At 35.9% G+C, this 14,948-nt stretch overlaps 1 protein-coding gene across 2 annotated transcripts in view; it reads left to right on the top strand.

The window, feature by feature from the left end:
• KIF16B (kinesin family member 16B) overlaps nt 1-10,956 on the top strand; it is a 137,104-nt gene extending 126,148 nt beyond the window's left edge. For both annotated transcript variants that reach the window (XM_015811077.1, XM_015811085.1), the window contains one exon: nt 9,757-10,956. In XM_015811077.1, coding sequence (XP_015666563.1) covers nt 9,757-9,915 — 159 coding nt within the window. In that variant the 3' untranslated portion in view covers nt 9,916-10,956. The remainder of the gene's footprint in view (nt 1-9,756) is intronic.
• The last annotated feature ends 3,992 nt before the right edge of the window (nt 10,957-14,948 follow it).

Below are 14,948 nucleotides of genomic sequence, written 5' to 3' on the forward strand. Positions count from 1 at the left end.
GTGGAAGCAACTTAGGGCTGAAAAGAGATGCTCCTAAAATCTATGGAAGTGAAAAATGACCTAGCATTTAAATATAGTATTTGAAGAATCAGTGCAATGACAAACAGCGGTGGTGATAGTGAGTCTCTTCAAAAGATTCCTCTCTTGATTTTAACCTCTCCCAGTCTTTCACCATTAACCGTCAACCAGTGTCTTCCTGTTCTGTCCCCGTCGGACACACCCACCCAAACAGCCAGCCGAGGGTTAAAGAACTTCTCCACACTTCAATCCACAGATAAGAAAACTTGGCAGCAGCTCCGTAGCTGCCTGCCAAGACTTTTACTCAGAGAACAAAAAACAATACACACAGTTAGAGAATTAAGTCCACAGCAAACTACTTCACCAGAGATTCAGCTTTGTCCGTCACAGAGTCCAAATGGCCACCACCTCCCTTTTATAGCCTGTGGGGTGTGGTCCAGTGACTCAGCTTAATCTCTGGCACGTCTCCTTTTCTGCTGCGCACGCTTGTCGCTCCTACGCTGGCGTGGATCCAGCCACAACTTATCTTCATCACTATCCGAAACACCTGGCTCCTGGCCAATCTCAGAACCACCTGGCTCCTGGTCAATCTCTGCTCCATCGGGAGACACCTGAGGCATTGCCAAAGAGGAGGGTCCTGGAGAGGGAGGCCTGGCCATCTCCTCTCCTTCATGTTCGGAGCCTTCTTCCTCCGATAAGAGGGGCTCACAAGACGGAGACAACACTTCCATTGTGTCATTTATCTTTGCACAAAGCTTCTTATGTTTCTACTTTCTCCTGTTATTTCTAGTCGCTTGATTATCCAGTCATGTGGCAGGGAGTCAAATGCCTTCTAGTGATCAATCCAACCTACATTCAAGTTGGTCTTCCTTCTCTCACAGTTTTCCAAAATAATCTTATCAATTGTTGAAATGGAACTGACACTTTCTGGAAAAGGCTCCAATGTTGGGGAAAGTGGAAGGAAAAAAAAGAGAGTGACCAGCAACAAGGTGGATGGATTCAGTTACAGTTAGGATGAGTGCACCATTGGAAGAATTGAGCGGTGAGGCTGGGGAGAAATATTGTGTGTGGTTGCTAAAGGTCAACATTGATGTGATGGCATACAGTATAATTAGTCAGTAAGAATGAGTCAAGAAAAACCCTCAGCTCAGGTATTATGGTTTGCCTCCCCCAAAAGAGAAATGTCTACTTTTGCTGCAAATCTGCTTAAGAGGATTTTTAACTCTCTATAGTTGAGTTTCATCCAAAGCTAACACAAGTCCTTAGAACAGGGGTGGGCAATTAATTTTTCTAAGGGGCCACATGAGAAACTGGCACTGTTGTGGAGAGCTGCTACCCCACTCTCCCACCGCCATTGCAGGCCAGACTGGGACTGCCCACAGGCCATAAAATGCTCAGATCTGCTCTAAAAGCACTATTGAATTTTCCTATAGACTTCATAAAAAAGAATACATAGAGGCCATTACCATTACACCATATCAGATTAAATTGTTTAATTTTATGAGCCAGAAGTGTGGTAATTGTAAATAGTAACAATAAATGATCTTAAAGAAGGATGATTACACAAATGAAAGAAAATTTGTATTGTCAGAATCTAATTCTCTGCTCGAGTCATATAAATAAATTTGCTAATACCAATGGTTTCTATAAAAAGGAATCCTGGTGCCTTTTTATAGTTAGGATTAAATATAACTTTTTTAAAAAAAAATGAAGCTTCTGTCATTTATAATTAGTGACCTCATGTAAATCTTTCTTAGCTCTATAAATAAGGATTTTTAAGGACTAAGTAGAAGAAGGAAGAATTCTTAGAAAATATTTACAAGTGTGTGTCTTTTCCTGGTAGAATTTTATCAAATCTTTATGTTCCCTGACTTGGACTGAAATAATAAAATACATTTATTTTACAGTTACAACACCTGAGGGAGACAGGAATGCTAAGAGCAAGATGAATTGCTACCCTAATACAATGAGCCTACTGTTGCCTTATATAAATGAGCCCAGTATTCTACTCTAGCTTAATGTGCTGCTAACAGTGACTGAATCCAGCAGGTTAACAACACAATTTTGATAAAAATTAGCCTTTATCTGACAGCATGTGATGTTTACACCTAAAATTTATTTAGCCATCCAAGAAATCGCCTGAGAAGTGCTAGAAGAGTAAACCACTTTGATCTCTGCAGAAGTCACAGTAGAATAGAATATGAACCAGCGGCTAAAAAGACCCACACTGCAAAGACAGTGGATATTTCTGAATCTGACCTTGAGAATTCTTAATGATAAGATGTAAAACTGAGGCTACAGTATTGAGATCTGTGATGAAAGTACTAGATTATTTGCATGTGTCAGTGTTACTATAATAGGTCTATTGTCGGTATGTGCAGCAAGTAGGAATATATCCTTGTTTCAAACCCAGAACTTATATTCCTGTTCCAGCAGTTCTGCTGAAGTGTTGTGGATCAGCCTGAGTTCAGCAGAGCCAAAACCTAGACCACTTTGGTTGCCTTTCCCTCAAGTACTAATACCACTGTCTTATCCACTGCCTTCAGGGCACCTTCCCTCCCATCCCTCAATCACCATTTCTCCTGTTGCTATCACCAATTACCCTATGTGGCATATCCTGCTAGTCCACATGCCACACCCCTGTACTCATGGTATGTTCCCTCCTGCTACTTCACCAATATCCACCTGTGTAAAAACAGTTCATACTGTATTAGTTTATTGGCTGGCTTTGGAAGATGATGTTCTTCTTTTTCTAAGTACCCGACTATTGAATGTATGTAAAAACTGAGTGGTAGTAGAGCAAGAACATATCAGTATTTCATCCCCTTTCTAATTACATCCATTTATGAAAGATTCCCTGCTGCATTGTGTCATTTTGTAATCCATATGAGAATAGAATAGAATAGAATAGAATAGAATAGAATAGAATAGAATAGAATAGAATAGAATTCTTTATTGGCCAAGTGTGGTTGGACACACAAGAAATTTGTCTCCAGAGCATAAGCTCTCAGTGTACAGTAATAGTGCTAATCATGATCATATGCAACATGAAAATACATTAATCATAAATCGTGAACTACAACACTTCATCATAAATCATAAGATGCAACATTTAGTGATAGTCATAGAGTACTAGCTAAGCAAATAACATAAATCATACTAGGATACTAAAAGAAACAACAACATAAATTGTAAGATACTAGCAGTAAAGATATAGTCATAAGAAGATAAGGATAGGTAATAGGAAAGATGAGAAGTATCATAGTAATACATCTTTACTAAGTATTTTGGCAGTGTTGTAGGAATTAGTTGTTAAGCAGAGTGATGGCATGGGGGGGGGAACTGTCTTTATATCTAGTTTTTCTGGTGTGCTGTGCCCTGGCCTATAGCATCGTCTTGAGAGAAGAAGTTGAAATAGTTTATGTCCAGGATGTGAAGGGTCTGTAGATATTTTCACAGCTCTCTTTCTTGCTCATGCAGTATACAAGTCCTCAATGGAAGGCAGGCTGGTTGCAATTATTTTTTCTGCAGTTCTAACTATTTGTTGAAGTCTATGTCTGTTTTGTTTGTTTGCAGTTCTAAACCAGTTATAGAGGTGCAAATAACAGACTCAATAATTCCTTTATAGAACTGTATCAGCAGCTCCTTGGGCAGTCTGAGTTTTCTGGGTTGGCGCAGGAAGAACATTCTTTGTTGTGCTTTTTTGATGACATTTTTGATGTTAGGTGTCCATTTTAAATCTTGAGAACCTAGAAATTTGAAGGTCTCTACTGTTGATACTGTGTTGTCTAGTATTGTAGGAGGTTGTAGTATAGTAGGGTTTCTCCTAAAGTCTACTATCATTTCTACAGTTTTTACTGTGTTCAGTTCAAGATTGTTCTGGCTGCAGTACAAGGCTAGTTGTTCAACCTCCCCTCTGTATGCTGATTTGTCATTGTCTCGAATGAGGCCAATCATTGTTGTATCATCTGCAAACTTCAGTACTTTAACAGGGATTTTTTGAGATGCAGTCATTGGTGTATAGAGAGAAGAGAAGTGGAGAGAGCACACAGCCCTGGGGAGGCCCTATGCTAATTGTACAGATATCTGATGTGATTTTGCCTAGCTTCACTTGCTGCTTCCTGTCTGTTAGAAAGCTTATGGTCCACTTACAGGTGTAGTCAGGCACGACTAGCTGATTTAGTTTAGTGAGAAGAATATTTGAAATGATGGTATTAAATGCCAAGCTGAAATCTACAAAAAGGACCCTTGCATAGGTCTTTGGAGATTCAAGATGTTGTAGAATGTAGTGCAGAGCCATATTAACAGCATCATCTGCTGATCTGTTTGCTCAGTAGGCAAACTGCAAGGGGTCTAACAGCAGATCCGTGATGGTTTTCAGGTGGGCCAGCACTAGCCTTTCAAAAGATTTTCATAACTACGGATGTCAGAGCAACCGGCCTGTAGTCATTCAGTTCTTTGATTTTACACGAGAGGAAGGAGATAGCTATCCAATATCTGTATCCACTGATAGTCAAAAGCTTCCTTAAATTCCAAGAAAGCAATATATACAGCTGCTTTGAGTAGTCCAGTGTATTTTAGATTAGATGATAAAGTACTGTACTAAACCTTGATCCACAGTGGGTTGCCTGCTGTAAAGCCAGTTTGCTATCTATCAAAATAATCTTCCCTTTCAATCAGTCTAGCAGTATCCAATGCAAATGTTCAGTGGTGCTTTATGCAAGTGCTGTCCCAGTTCTGATGAAATGTCATTCAAAAAAAAAAATTTTTTTTAAGAAAATGATTTGAGATACAGATACTTAAATTTTGCAAGAATTAAGGCACTACTGTTATTCTTACTTTTACAGTTGAAATGTAGGCTGTGACATGCTGTTTCTTTCTGTCCTCTAAATGAGTTTTTGGAAGGTTCCTAAACATTTATTTTTATCATGGTTTGTTAACCTTTAAAATAGCAAAACAATATACCTTCTATACTAGACTTGTAAAATATATGTTGTAGTTTGAGTTGGACAATATACATCTTATTGGGGGAAAAATACCATCCATTTTTTCTATTAATTTCTCTTGTTGTCAGGTCAAGGCAAATTCTTCAGTTATGCCTGTGTACTCAGTTTGTATGTACCAAGTTTTCAGATAATGCTCACAACTCATGTATATCAATGACAGGAATGCTCAAGTATAGAAAGAAGATGCATTTCATATTGTCCCTTTTCAGAGCCAACTTATCAATCATCCTTCAGTTTTTGATTTCACTCAAGGAAGTGAAGGGTGATTCATGTCAAGCATTTGGGCTAGCTGTTTGCCAAAGTCATCTCAGAAATTGACACCCTGTCACTGCTAACCTAGAGACGTGTAGTAAATTCAATTCCTCTGTTGTTTCCTGTGAATAGTTTTTGACAAGACTTGTTTTGACTATTGCTCAAGAGAAAAGATTGATTTCCTTCACTACCAAGACCTATTTTGTTCGTTTTTAATATAGCCTTATACATTCAAAAAGCTCACAGAGGTGCAGAAACTATAAATCATAGGTTTTACTCTCCAGAACAGGCAAAAGAGTGAGGGATTTTTCTCTCTATTGGCAGCAAATAACTTTATTAGAAAGATTATTATATTCTATGGATTCTAAATGGATTTCATTTATTAAAATATAATAGGAAGCATTATTGCAAATAATTATTGCAGGTTGAACTTGACTAGCTGGGACAGTTAATTTGATTGATGACATTCAGTATAATGTTCATACCAGCAGATTTTCATTGGAAAACTCTTGGTAATAAATGATGCAGAAAACATTAATAATATAATGTTTTTGCTATTGTAACTGGAGAACAATAAACTCTTAGCAATTTAGCTATGGACAATGGCTTTATCCCAGTTGTATTCATTTTCTGTTGCAGCCCAACAAACATTTCAGATAGATAGCTGTTTCACTTTTGTTTTTTAATTATTTTTTAAGTGGCAATAGCAACTTTTGGCTGAAATGAAGAACAATCCAAAGAGTGATGGTCCCATGATTTCTGTTCCATAGAATAAAATCAAGTCATTAGATTCAGACCTGACCTAAATGTATGTCTCTAATCCTAACTTTGGTCAAAGTATAGCCAGATTCCAGTAATCACAATAAATACAAAATATCTAAGAAATCTAAAATTTGTTTAAATTTGCTTTACTTAAACACTTGCTGAAAATAAAATTGTTGGAGGACAGTAGAAATAGTTTTTAATTTGTATTATCATAGGTGATATTAAGCAAATTCCAAGAAATTAGAGTTTTTATTGCATCATAATATAATAATTACAGTTTTATGTATTTTATTGTCATATTCTCTACCTCAAAGGCCATAATAAAACTTTTAATTTGATTGTGTCATAAATCTTTTAGTACCAAAAGAATGTTTCATTGTGTCATACATTTGTACAGTACCCAATACTTTCATTAATTGCACTTAGATATCATAATGTTTTTACTAAAGGTTTTGACTAAGTTTGACAATTGTTTCTTGTGGTCCTAACTTTCTTATTTGTTACCTGGTTAAAACTGAGATTTCCAGTGGGGACGTGAGTGGTTATTTGTCTTAATTGGTTTCTTATTATATAAGTTAATTACAGAAGCTATAATAAGCATCCAGTGATACACAAGATGCTTCTGTACAACTTCAAGGGGTATGTAGCACCATCCAATAGTAAGATGTGTGATCTGACTCTTGTATTTACGATTTGTATATGTATCACAAGATGATGTGCAAACCTGTCTTAAGATATTAAAGTAAAAGCAATAAAAACAGGTTTCTGTAATTCATAAAGCTACCTATAACGTAGTAGTGATATCAAGAAAAGAATACCATATAAGTTTTTATTGTGATAGAAAAACAGATTTCTGATAGTCTATAAATATGTGACATTCAGGAAAAGTTTTGATATGCATCTGCTGTGGATCTTGGAATTTTTTTAGACTCTCTGCTTAATTTTCCAACAGCCTGGAAACTATAGCGTTTGAAACTTCTAAATTGCAGATATCTTACAGCTGATATAGGTAGAAGTAGAAGAAGAAATAAATGTGATGTACCACAAAGAAACTAGAAATTTCTAACATCTTCAAGGCAACCTTATTTACCAATGCCACAGACCTATTTTGTGAGGATAAGCTTGATATATAATTAGCTTAAAGATTCAAAATAACATAAGATTTTATTTGATATAGCTCTGCTAGGAAATACTTTAAAAATTATAAAATACTCTCTCCCCCATCCAAAATAATATTACCATCTTAAAACTAAATTACGCTTACCTTAGACAATAGTATACAAATAAAAATATTAAGTTCTACAAATAATTGACTATGTTTAAAAGGCAGCTTCTCTAAGTGCTACAAGTGTAATAAAAGCCCTTACTAATTTTGGCAGAAGTTATTCTGCCAATTGCCATAAGAAAAGTACAAGTAAATTTCCTAGTAATTGAAGGATTCCTTTAAATGCAACTTTTAAATGTTTATACATCTCTAGATTCGTATTTCTTTAGATATTGTTTTAGTTGAATAGTATCTGATGTTATTGAGAAGTAATTATCTAGATTAAACAGATATGTTTGCAAACTTATGCAAATATTATTTAATGTTTAATAAATGTAGTACTTACTGTATAAACATGTTGAGAAAATTATTGAATCATTAACATTTGAAATACTTAAAATACCTTTTCAAAACATACACATATGTTTGCATGTGCCACAGAAATTTAATTTTGGCCCTAAATGTAAATGAAAAAGCGCATTATTTTTTTTCTAAATGCTTCTGAAAATCATTTCTTTAATTTATAATTTTTAGAGATATTTGGCAGCAGCATTATATTCATTATCTTATTTTGCCTCAGCATTAAATCTTTATACACTAGAAATAATACAATTAAGCAATTTATCATATTTTAACAAAATTCTAATAGTTTATATGGGTGACATTGTAACCAATTTAACAAATAAAATTATATTAGCAAGCTAAATTAATTTAGATTATATGTGTACCTTTATAGAACATACAGTACAAATATTCTTTTTTAAAAAAACTGTAACTTACCATTCTAAATATGAAACTATATTTCTTTGTTGATACTTAAATTTGTTGGATGAAAATACAAAATGTTTGCTTTAGTCACATATAAAGTATTTTGAAAACATTCCATATGAAACTTAAAGTTAGTTAAGTTGATGCTCTGTTGAAGTTCAGATGACTTTCAGAAAACAAATCAAGAAGAATTATATATATTTTACTATAGTAAGTAATTTATCTTTGTGGTTATGAATTGTGATATATCGTGCTTTTTTTTTAAAAAAAAAATATTTTTATGATTTGTTAAAAGTCCTGAGGGGAGAGCAAAAAGAGCACAGTAATGGGAGACAGAAGCATCACTTTTCCCTTACACAATTTTCCCAAATAATTTGACCAACACTGTATCTTGTTTCCTTTTAGTGAAGACATAACAGCTAACATAACAGAGCTGATACACTTTATGTGTTCCCATAGGTTTTTGTTGGGTTGTTCTTTCATTTTTTTTTGTGTTTTATTTCATTTTTATTACTCTTCCCACCCACCCAAGAGTCCCAGAACAACTCTTGGCAGCTTACAACATAAAAAACAAACTTAATGAAAAGCATAAAATCAAAATAATTAATCAGTCAAAGACACAGTAATGCCATCAGCATAGTGATGTCCACTCTCTCCCTAAATGCCCTCTAGAAAAACCAAATTGTTCATTTCTTCTGGAAGACCAACAAGGACTAGGACTAGCCTATTTTTTTCAATGATAGTTGACCTTTATTGTGAACTCTTCACATTATGTATAATTTGCCCTTTATTTGTCAAGATGTTCTAGCGTACACTGACATGTAATGATATTCAAAGACTATTAGGTAGGACTGTCCAGTGCTTCAGAACCCATCCCCAAAATCTGAGTGCAGAGAGTATCTGCATAGTATCTATTCACAGTGGAATCTAGGAGCTGCAGCTGACTCGCCCAGGACAATTCATCACAGGACAATTCCATGCAGGATACCTTAAGAGAGGAACAAGTGAATTGCAGTGGGCCTTGTCTTGCTTTAGGTTTGAATCTTCTCAAGTTAAAAGTCCTCGAGGCTGGGGAGCTACGATTCTACTTGTCCCTCTCTTGGGTTATCCTGCATTGATTGTCTTGCAGTGAGTTGTCCTATGGCATGTCAGCCACAGCAAGTTGTCAGCCGGGGCAAGTCAGCCACGGGAAATTGCCCCATTCCAATCCATGACATCTTCATATGTGTCTTCCTGAGATCATACAACAATTGTATCCATGCTCCCGCACACTCCCAAGTGCTCTTGAGAGACTGAATCCAAGGTGCTTATATAGCTCTGCTTTTTAGACAAAACCGAAGAGGCCACACCAATTGTGTTTCTTTGAATCGTTGACCTCATAGATACAAGAATTCACTTCTTATCACAAACTGCATTTCAGATTTCACTCACTTTCAGAAGGAGGAGGTCTTGCTCTGCATTTTTGAAGAAAAAAAAACTTGTAGACTTCATCGAAGGCTCATTGCATACTAGTTTTTAAGTCTTAAGTTGTCTAGATTTTGCAGCCAATTCACATGTAAAGGTGTTTCATTTCTGTCTTTATTTTCTAGTGTTTCAAATAAAAACAATGTTATGTAATGTATGTACTTTTAATTATGTAACATTAATATAAAACTGTTGTCCTGGTTTACTTTTCTTTTCCAGAAATACCTCAGAGGCTTCTTTGATGCAATGCTTAATTCTCCATCATCTCCACTATATGTAAATAAAGAGGGCTTGATCCTGTCCAAACATGACATTTGTGAATTCTCTTCATTCTTTAAGAAAGGTGTATTTGACTACAGCAGCTATGGCACCGGTTAATGATTGGGAACCTCGCTTCCTATTAGAAAAATAAATTCACCTGTCTTTCTGTGTGCTGCCCAATCTCAGAAAATAAAAAAGGTGGGGAAAAGCTGGATAACATGCACAAATATTCCTTGTCGAATCGACCTTTTCCATGTAAAACATAGCTCATTTTCTCCCAGAGGAAATGAAAACAGTTTTGCTACGACATGTTGGTTGAAGAAATAGCTAATGAAAACTTCTGAGGCTCTTTGGATCCCCCTCAACAGCTGACGTTCCTTATACATGTTCTCAGACCCTTTGTTGTAGCTTTCTTTTTCTACTTGACTCTGTCCTCAGCAAGCAACTTTTTCCTGAAGAAGGTTTCTTGGAGTAAACAAATTATTCCAGATTTTTTTGTATTAGGTTAATGCACTGTTACTGTGAATTGCACTTTATCTTTTTGATCATACTACTTTCACCTTTGGTATATTAGTGGAAATTTGAACATTGACAAAATATATATGCACAGACTTTAAAATCCTGAAGTCTTCCACACCAAGCTAAACAGAATCATTTGCTGAACAATTGAAATAAATGAGATTAAGCTTCTTTTCACCTTTTCTGATTATATAGACTGTTACTATGTGTTACGTTTCAAATAAGTTCCTGGCTGCACCATTACAAAAGGCAAGTGGGTATTATGATTTTTGAAAACAATTTTCCCCATAAATGTGTAACCGTTTCTCATTAGCTGATTCTTTGTTGCAAAATATGAATTACATTTTTAATGTGCTTTAAAAGTACTCAGGGCTTATTTAAGATAGGACATTTAGAAAGGCAGCTGTATTCATTTTGCAGAAATATAAATTGAAAAATGCTGTGATGTACAATAGCGACAATAATAAAAGACTGAGAAAAGCAAATCATTTTGATTCTAACTTGTTTTGAGGACTGTTATACCCATTGGAGAACACTTTCATGGAGTACAGAGCAGAGGTTAATGAATTGTAGGTGTTAAGCAACAAGCCTCTAGGTTTTATATTCAGGAGAAGTTAAACTTGATTGTATTAATTATTTTTCTGCTTTATGTTAATAGACGTTTATTCCAGAGTTGTATAAACAGTAATCATAGGAGTTCTCCTCAAAGGGGTTTCAAAAATGCTGTGTTTTATAAACTGATCTGAGTGAGTCAACAGGATGACTTCTCTTAAGACAAAGCCACTGTATTATAACAGAATAACTATTAATTTTTGTATATGATGAAAATATTGCATTCAACAGCTTTGGGGGCACTTCTCCACACTTCCAGGAGGTACCACTTCATGCATTCTCCCCAGCCAGCACTCCTACCATGTGCCTTCCTCAGCCCATGTAGCACCTCTGTGACACCCTGACCCACATCACCACTATCCCATGTACCATCCTTGACCTGCACACTCCCGAGCACTCCCTGACACCCTTGCACACTCCAGATTACGCCCAGGCACCTCTTGCACACTCTCGAGTTCTCCCAGGCATCCCTCCTAACTAAAACCACCATCCCACATGCTATCCTCAACTAGCATAGCATCTCTTACATACCCCTGAGATCCCCATGCATTTTTCTTGACCACCACCTCCACAACTCTACTAAGCTGTACAGAACTATACCTGTTGTGCATCTCCAGGCACACTTCCCAACCTAGGTCAGAAGTCGCTCTTGCTTCCACTGCATTTTGCCCACTCATGGTCATTCTGTTTCTCTGTTTAGATAAGGAAAAGACCCAACAGGGCACAAGTTGTCTAATTAACTCACTAAAAATGTGTGTAAGAAATTCCCCTTCCAGAGTCAATCCCACTCCTTGATTCTACAAACCTTTTAAAATATCTTCTGAATTGGACAAATCTGAGATGATAATATTGTGAGACAGACAAATTGGGAGGGGGGAGAGCTTATGAGAAATCTACATGACATTTAACTGGTATTATCTTGTAATGTAAGGTTTTCATGGATCAAAATTGTATGTGTGACATAATGTTATATATGTCTTGCGACATTAAGTACACGTTTTAAAGCTGATGCCCACACAAACAGGGATCACAATACTTATCAAGATTTCAGTGGGGTCAGATAACATATTGTATCTTTCGTTTATCAACATTCAAAGTTCCTTATATCAGTAACTAAGGTTAACATGAGTACCCAATGATAAAACTGAACACTTGGAAAGGTAAGCCATCTTTCTCAATAGGTAGTTGTAATTGTACAAAACGAATCTTGCCGAATGTCCTTGAAAAAAAAATTCAATATTCTTTTTAAAAAAGAATATAAGTGAATAAACACAGAAAGGCATCTACAGTGGCAATTATATCCTTATCCCGTTTGTCTAGGCATCCATGTCTCTTGTGTAGGTGCATCAGTATTGCACCAATACTTTAAAAGGGTGGGATTTGTATCACAAAACTCTGGCCACCACCTGGCACCTTTGACAACATACCACTACACAAATTCAGCTGGGCCTCTCCAGTGTCAATCCACTTGCATGATAGATAAGAAACCAGACTTTCAATTAATTAAATAAGAGTAGGAATATAGATTTCTGATCTATTTATAAATGCTACATTCTGGCATCTGCTGTAATTCTATTAATATTTTCAAAAGTTCTGCTTAGTAACTAATTCTAGGTACTAATGGCTAGTGGTCACTGTCATTATGAAGCTACTTCATAAAAATGGGATATAAGTGCATGTAAATATAAGCATATTATTTTGAAAGATGTTGCACCTTTTACTGGATTTACTTACTGAGAGACACTTGCTCCGGTTGAGAGTCCAAGAGCCACTGCTGCTAGAAGTAGAATATTGGTGTGGAAGTGATGCTTTCCAGAAAACAAAATTTAGCTTTAGAGCTTTTATACACATGTAGCTATTTTTTCCATGGTAAATTGAGCTTTTGTAATTTTCCAATACAACTACGGTAATGTCTTAAGGTTGGAGCCTCGCTGAGAATGTGGTTATAAAATGTGTATTAAACTATTTGAAAGAGTAAATTCTGTATATTTTTAAAAGCTTCAGCTATAAACTTTTGAACATTTTAATTAACATTTGTATTAACAAAGCAGAAGAAAAAAGCTATTTTCACCACTTTATTTGAAACAATAAAAAGCACTGTCTATGAAATTGTACTGGATCTTTGCTGCTGATGCTTTTCTTTTTGTTTCTTCTTATAACCTCATAACTTTCTTCACTTCATAAACACCTTCATTTTTCCCCCAAAGAAATTTGCTGATATTTGCTAAAAATATTAGCCTCAAGCAGTCTCACTTGTAATTCACATGCAAAGAATCATCAGACTTTGAGAAATACACATTTACTTTGCAGAGGTTTTGCTATGACTTCTATTTATTTATTTTATTACATTTAGATATCGCCCGACTTCTACCGTTCCAGTTTCTTCTAGTCTCTAAATTTCTATATTTTGGTACATCTATACTGTTTGATACTAACTCCTTAACTTATGACCACATTTGAGCTCAAGATTTCTGTTGCTAAGTGCGATAGTTGCTAAGTGATTTTTGCATCATTTTATGACCTTTCTTGCCCCACTTGTTAAATGAATCAGTGCAGTTGTTAAGTTAGTAACATGGTTGTTAACTGAATCTGGCTTCCCCGTTGACTTGCTTGTCAGAAGGTCACAAAAGGTAAAAATATGACTCCAGGACACTGCAACCATCATAAATATGAGACAGTTGCCAAATATCTGAATTTTGATCACTTGACCATGGAGGATGCTGGAACAGTTGTAAGTTTGAAAAACAGTTGTAAGTCACTTTTTTCAGTGCTATTATAACTTCAAACAGTCACTAAATGAATTGTTCTAAGTCGAGGACTATATTTGGTATGGTTTGGTTTGGTTTGGTTTGGTATCTAACAGTGCTCACAACACTGGATAATTTGCAATTATTTTTGATCCTAATTCATTTTACTCAGGTGCCTTAATTTTAATTTTTTCATTTACACTGATGAAAGTCTCTGCTTCTGATCAACTGCCAAATGTTCAACAGAGCAAGGGAATGGCCTGTAATTTCTATTACATTCTGATTAGCATTTCCTCTATAATTTTTGAAACTGCTGTTGCGTGGAACTTTCTGCAAGCCAAAGGCTGAATCTTGTCTCTTAATTATATTCTGCTTTGTAAAAAAAAGGTTGTAGATTTGGATGGGTTTTTTTTTCTGCTATAAGATTTGAGAACCTGTTTTTGGAACACTATTATTATTTTTGTTGGTTGCCCAATCAGCAGATGTTTAGATTGGAGTTGGCATTTTTATCTACTATTAGTTCCCAAGGACTTGGAATAGGCGGATGTTGTTTGATGGTATTAAAGGTGTTGTCTCAGGATGTAAGTTGTTCCAAGTAAAGCTGCATTTTGTAATTGACTGATGGTGAGTTTGTCAATGCCAGTGGTGTTCAAGTAGTGCTCCAGATGTTTCAGAATTGCACTCAAGGTACCTAAGAGCCCTGACGGTACAGTGGTTAGAATGCAGTATTGCAGGCTACTTCTGAGGACTGCCGGCTCCTAGCAGTTCGAGTCTCATCGGCTCAAGGTTGACTCAGCCTTCCATCCTTCCGAGGTCGGTGAAATGAGGACCCAGATTGTTGCAGGCAGTAGGCTGACTCTGTAAACCACTTAGAGAGGGATGTAAAGCACTATGAAGCAGTATATAAGTGCTATTGCTATTAGTATTGGTATTATCTTTGCATTCCTTTGCCATAGTTGTTCTATTTCTCCTTATCTGGAGAAGTCGCATATTAAGTGGTTTGTCATTTTTATTCTCCCTAGAGCTGAGAGAGTGACTGGCTCAAGGTCACCCAACTGGCTTTGTACCTAAAATGGGTTTAAAACTCACTCTCCTGGTTTCTAGCCTGATGCCTTAATCACTACACCAAACTGGCATAATGCTGCTATTAATGCCATGCAGTATATGAAATATGGAAAGCTAAACCTGCAGTTGAGACATAAATCTTACTTTATTTGCTTTCTGTCTAATCTTCTGCTATGGTACCTGCTACAATCCGTAGATGTTTTTTTT

The sequence above is a fragment of the Protobothrops mucrosquamatus genome, unplaced genomic scaffold, assembly GCF_001527695.2.
Source record: "Protobothrops mucrosquamatus isolate PMUCROS unplaced genomic scaffold, P.Mucros_1.0 scaffold_45, whole genome shotgun sequence".
In the NCBI taxonomy this organism is placed as follows: Eukaryota; Metazoa; Chordata; class Lepidosauria; order Squamata; family Viperidae; genus Protobothrops; species Protobothrops mucrosquamatus.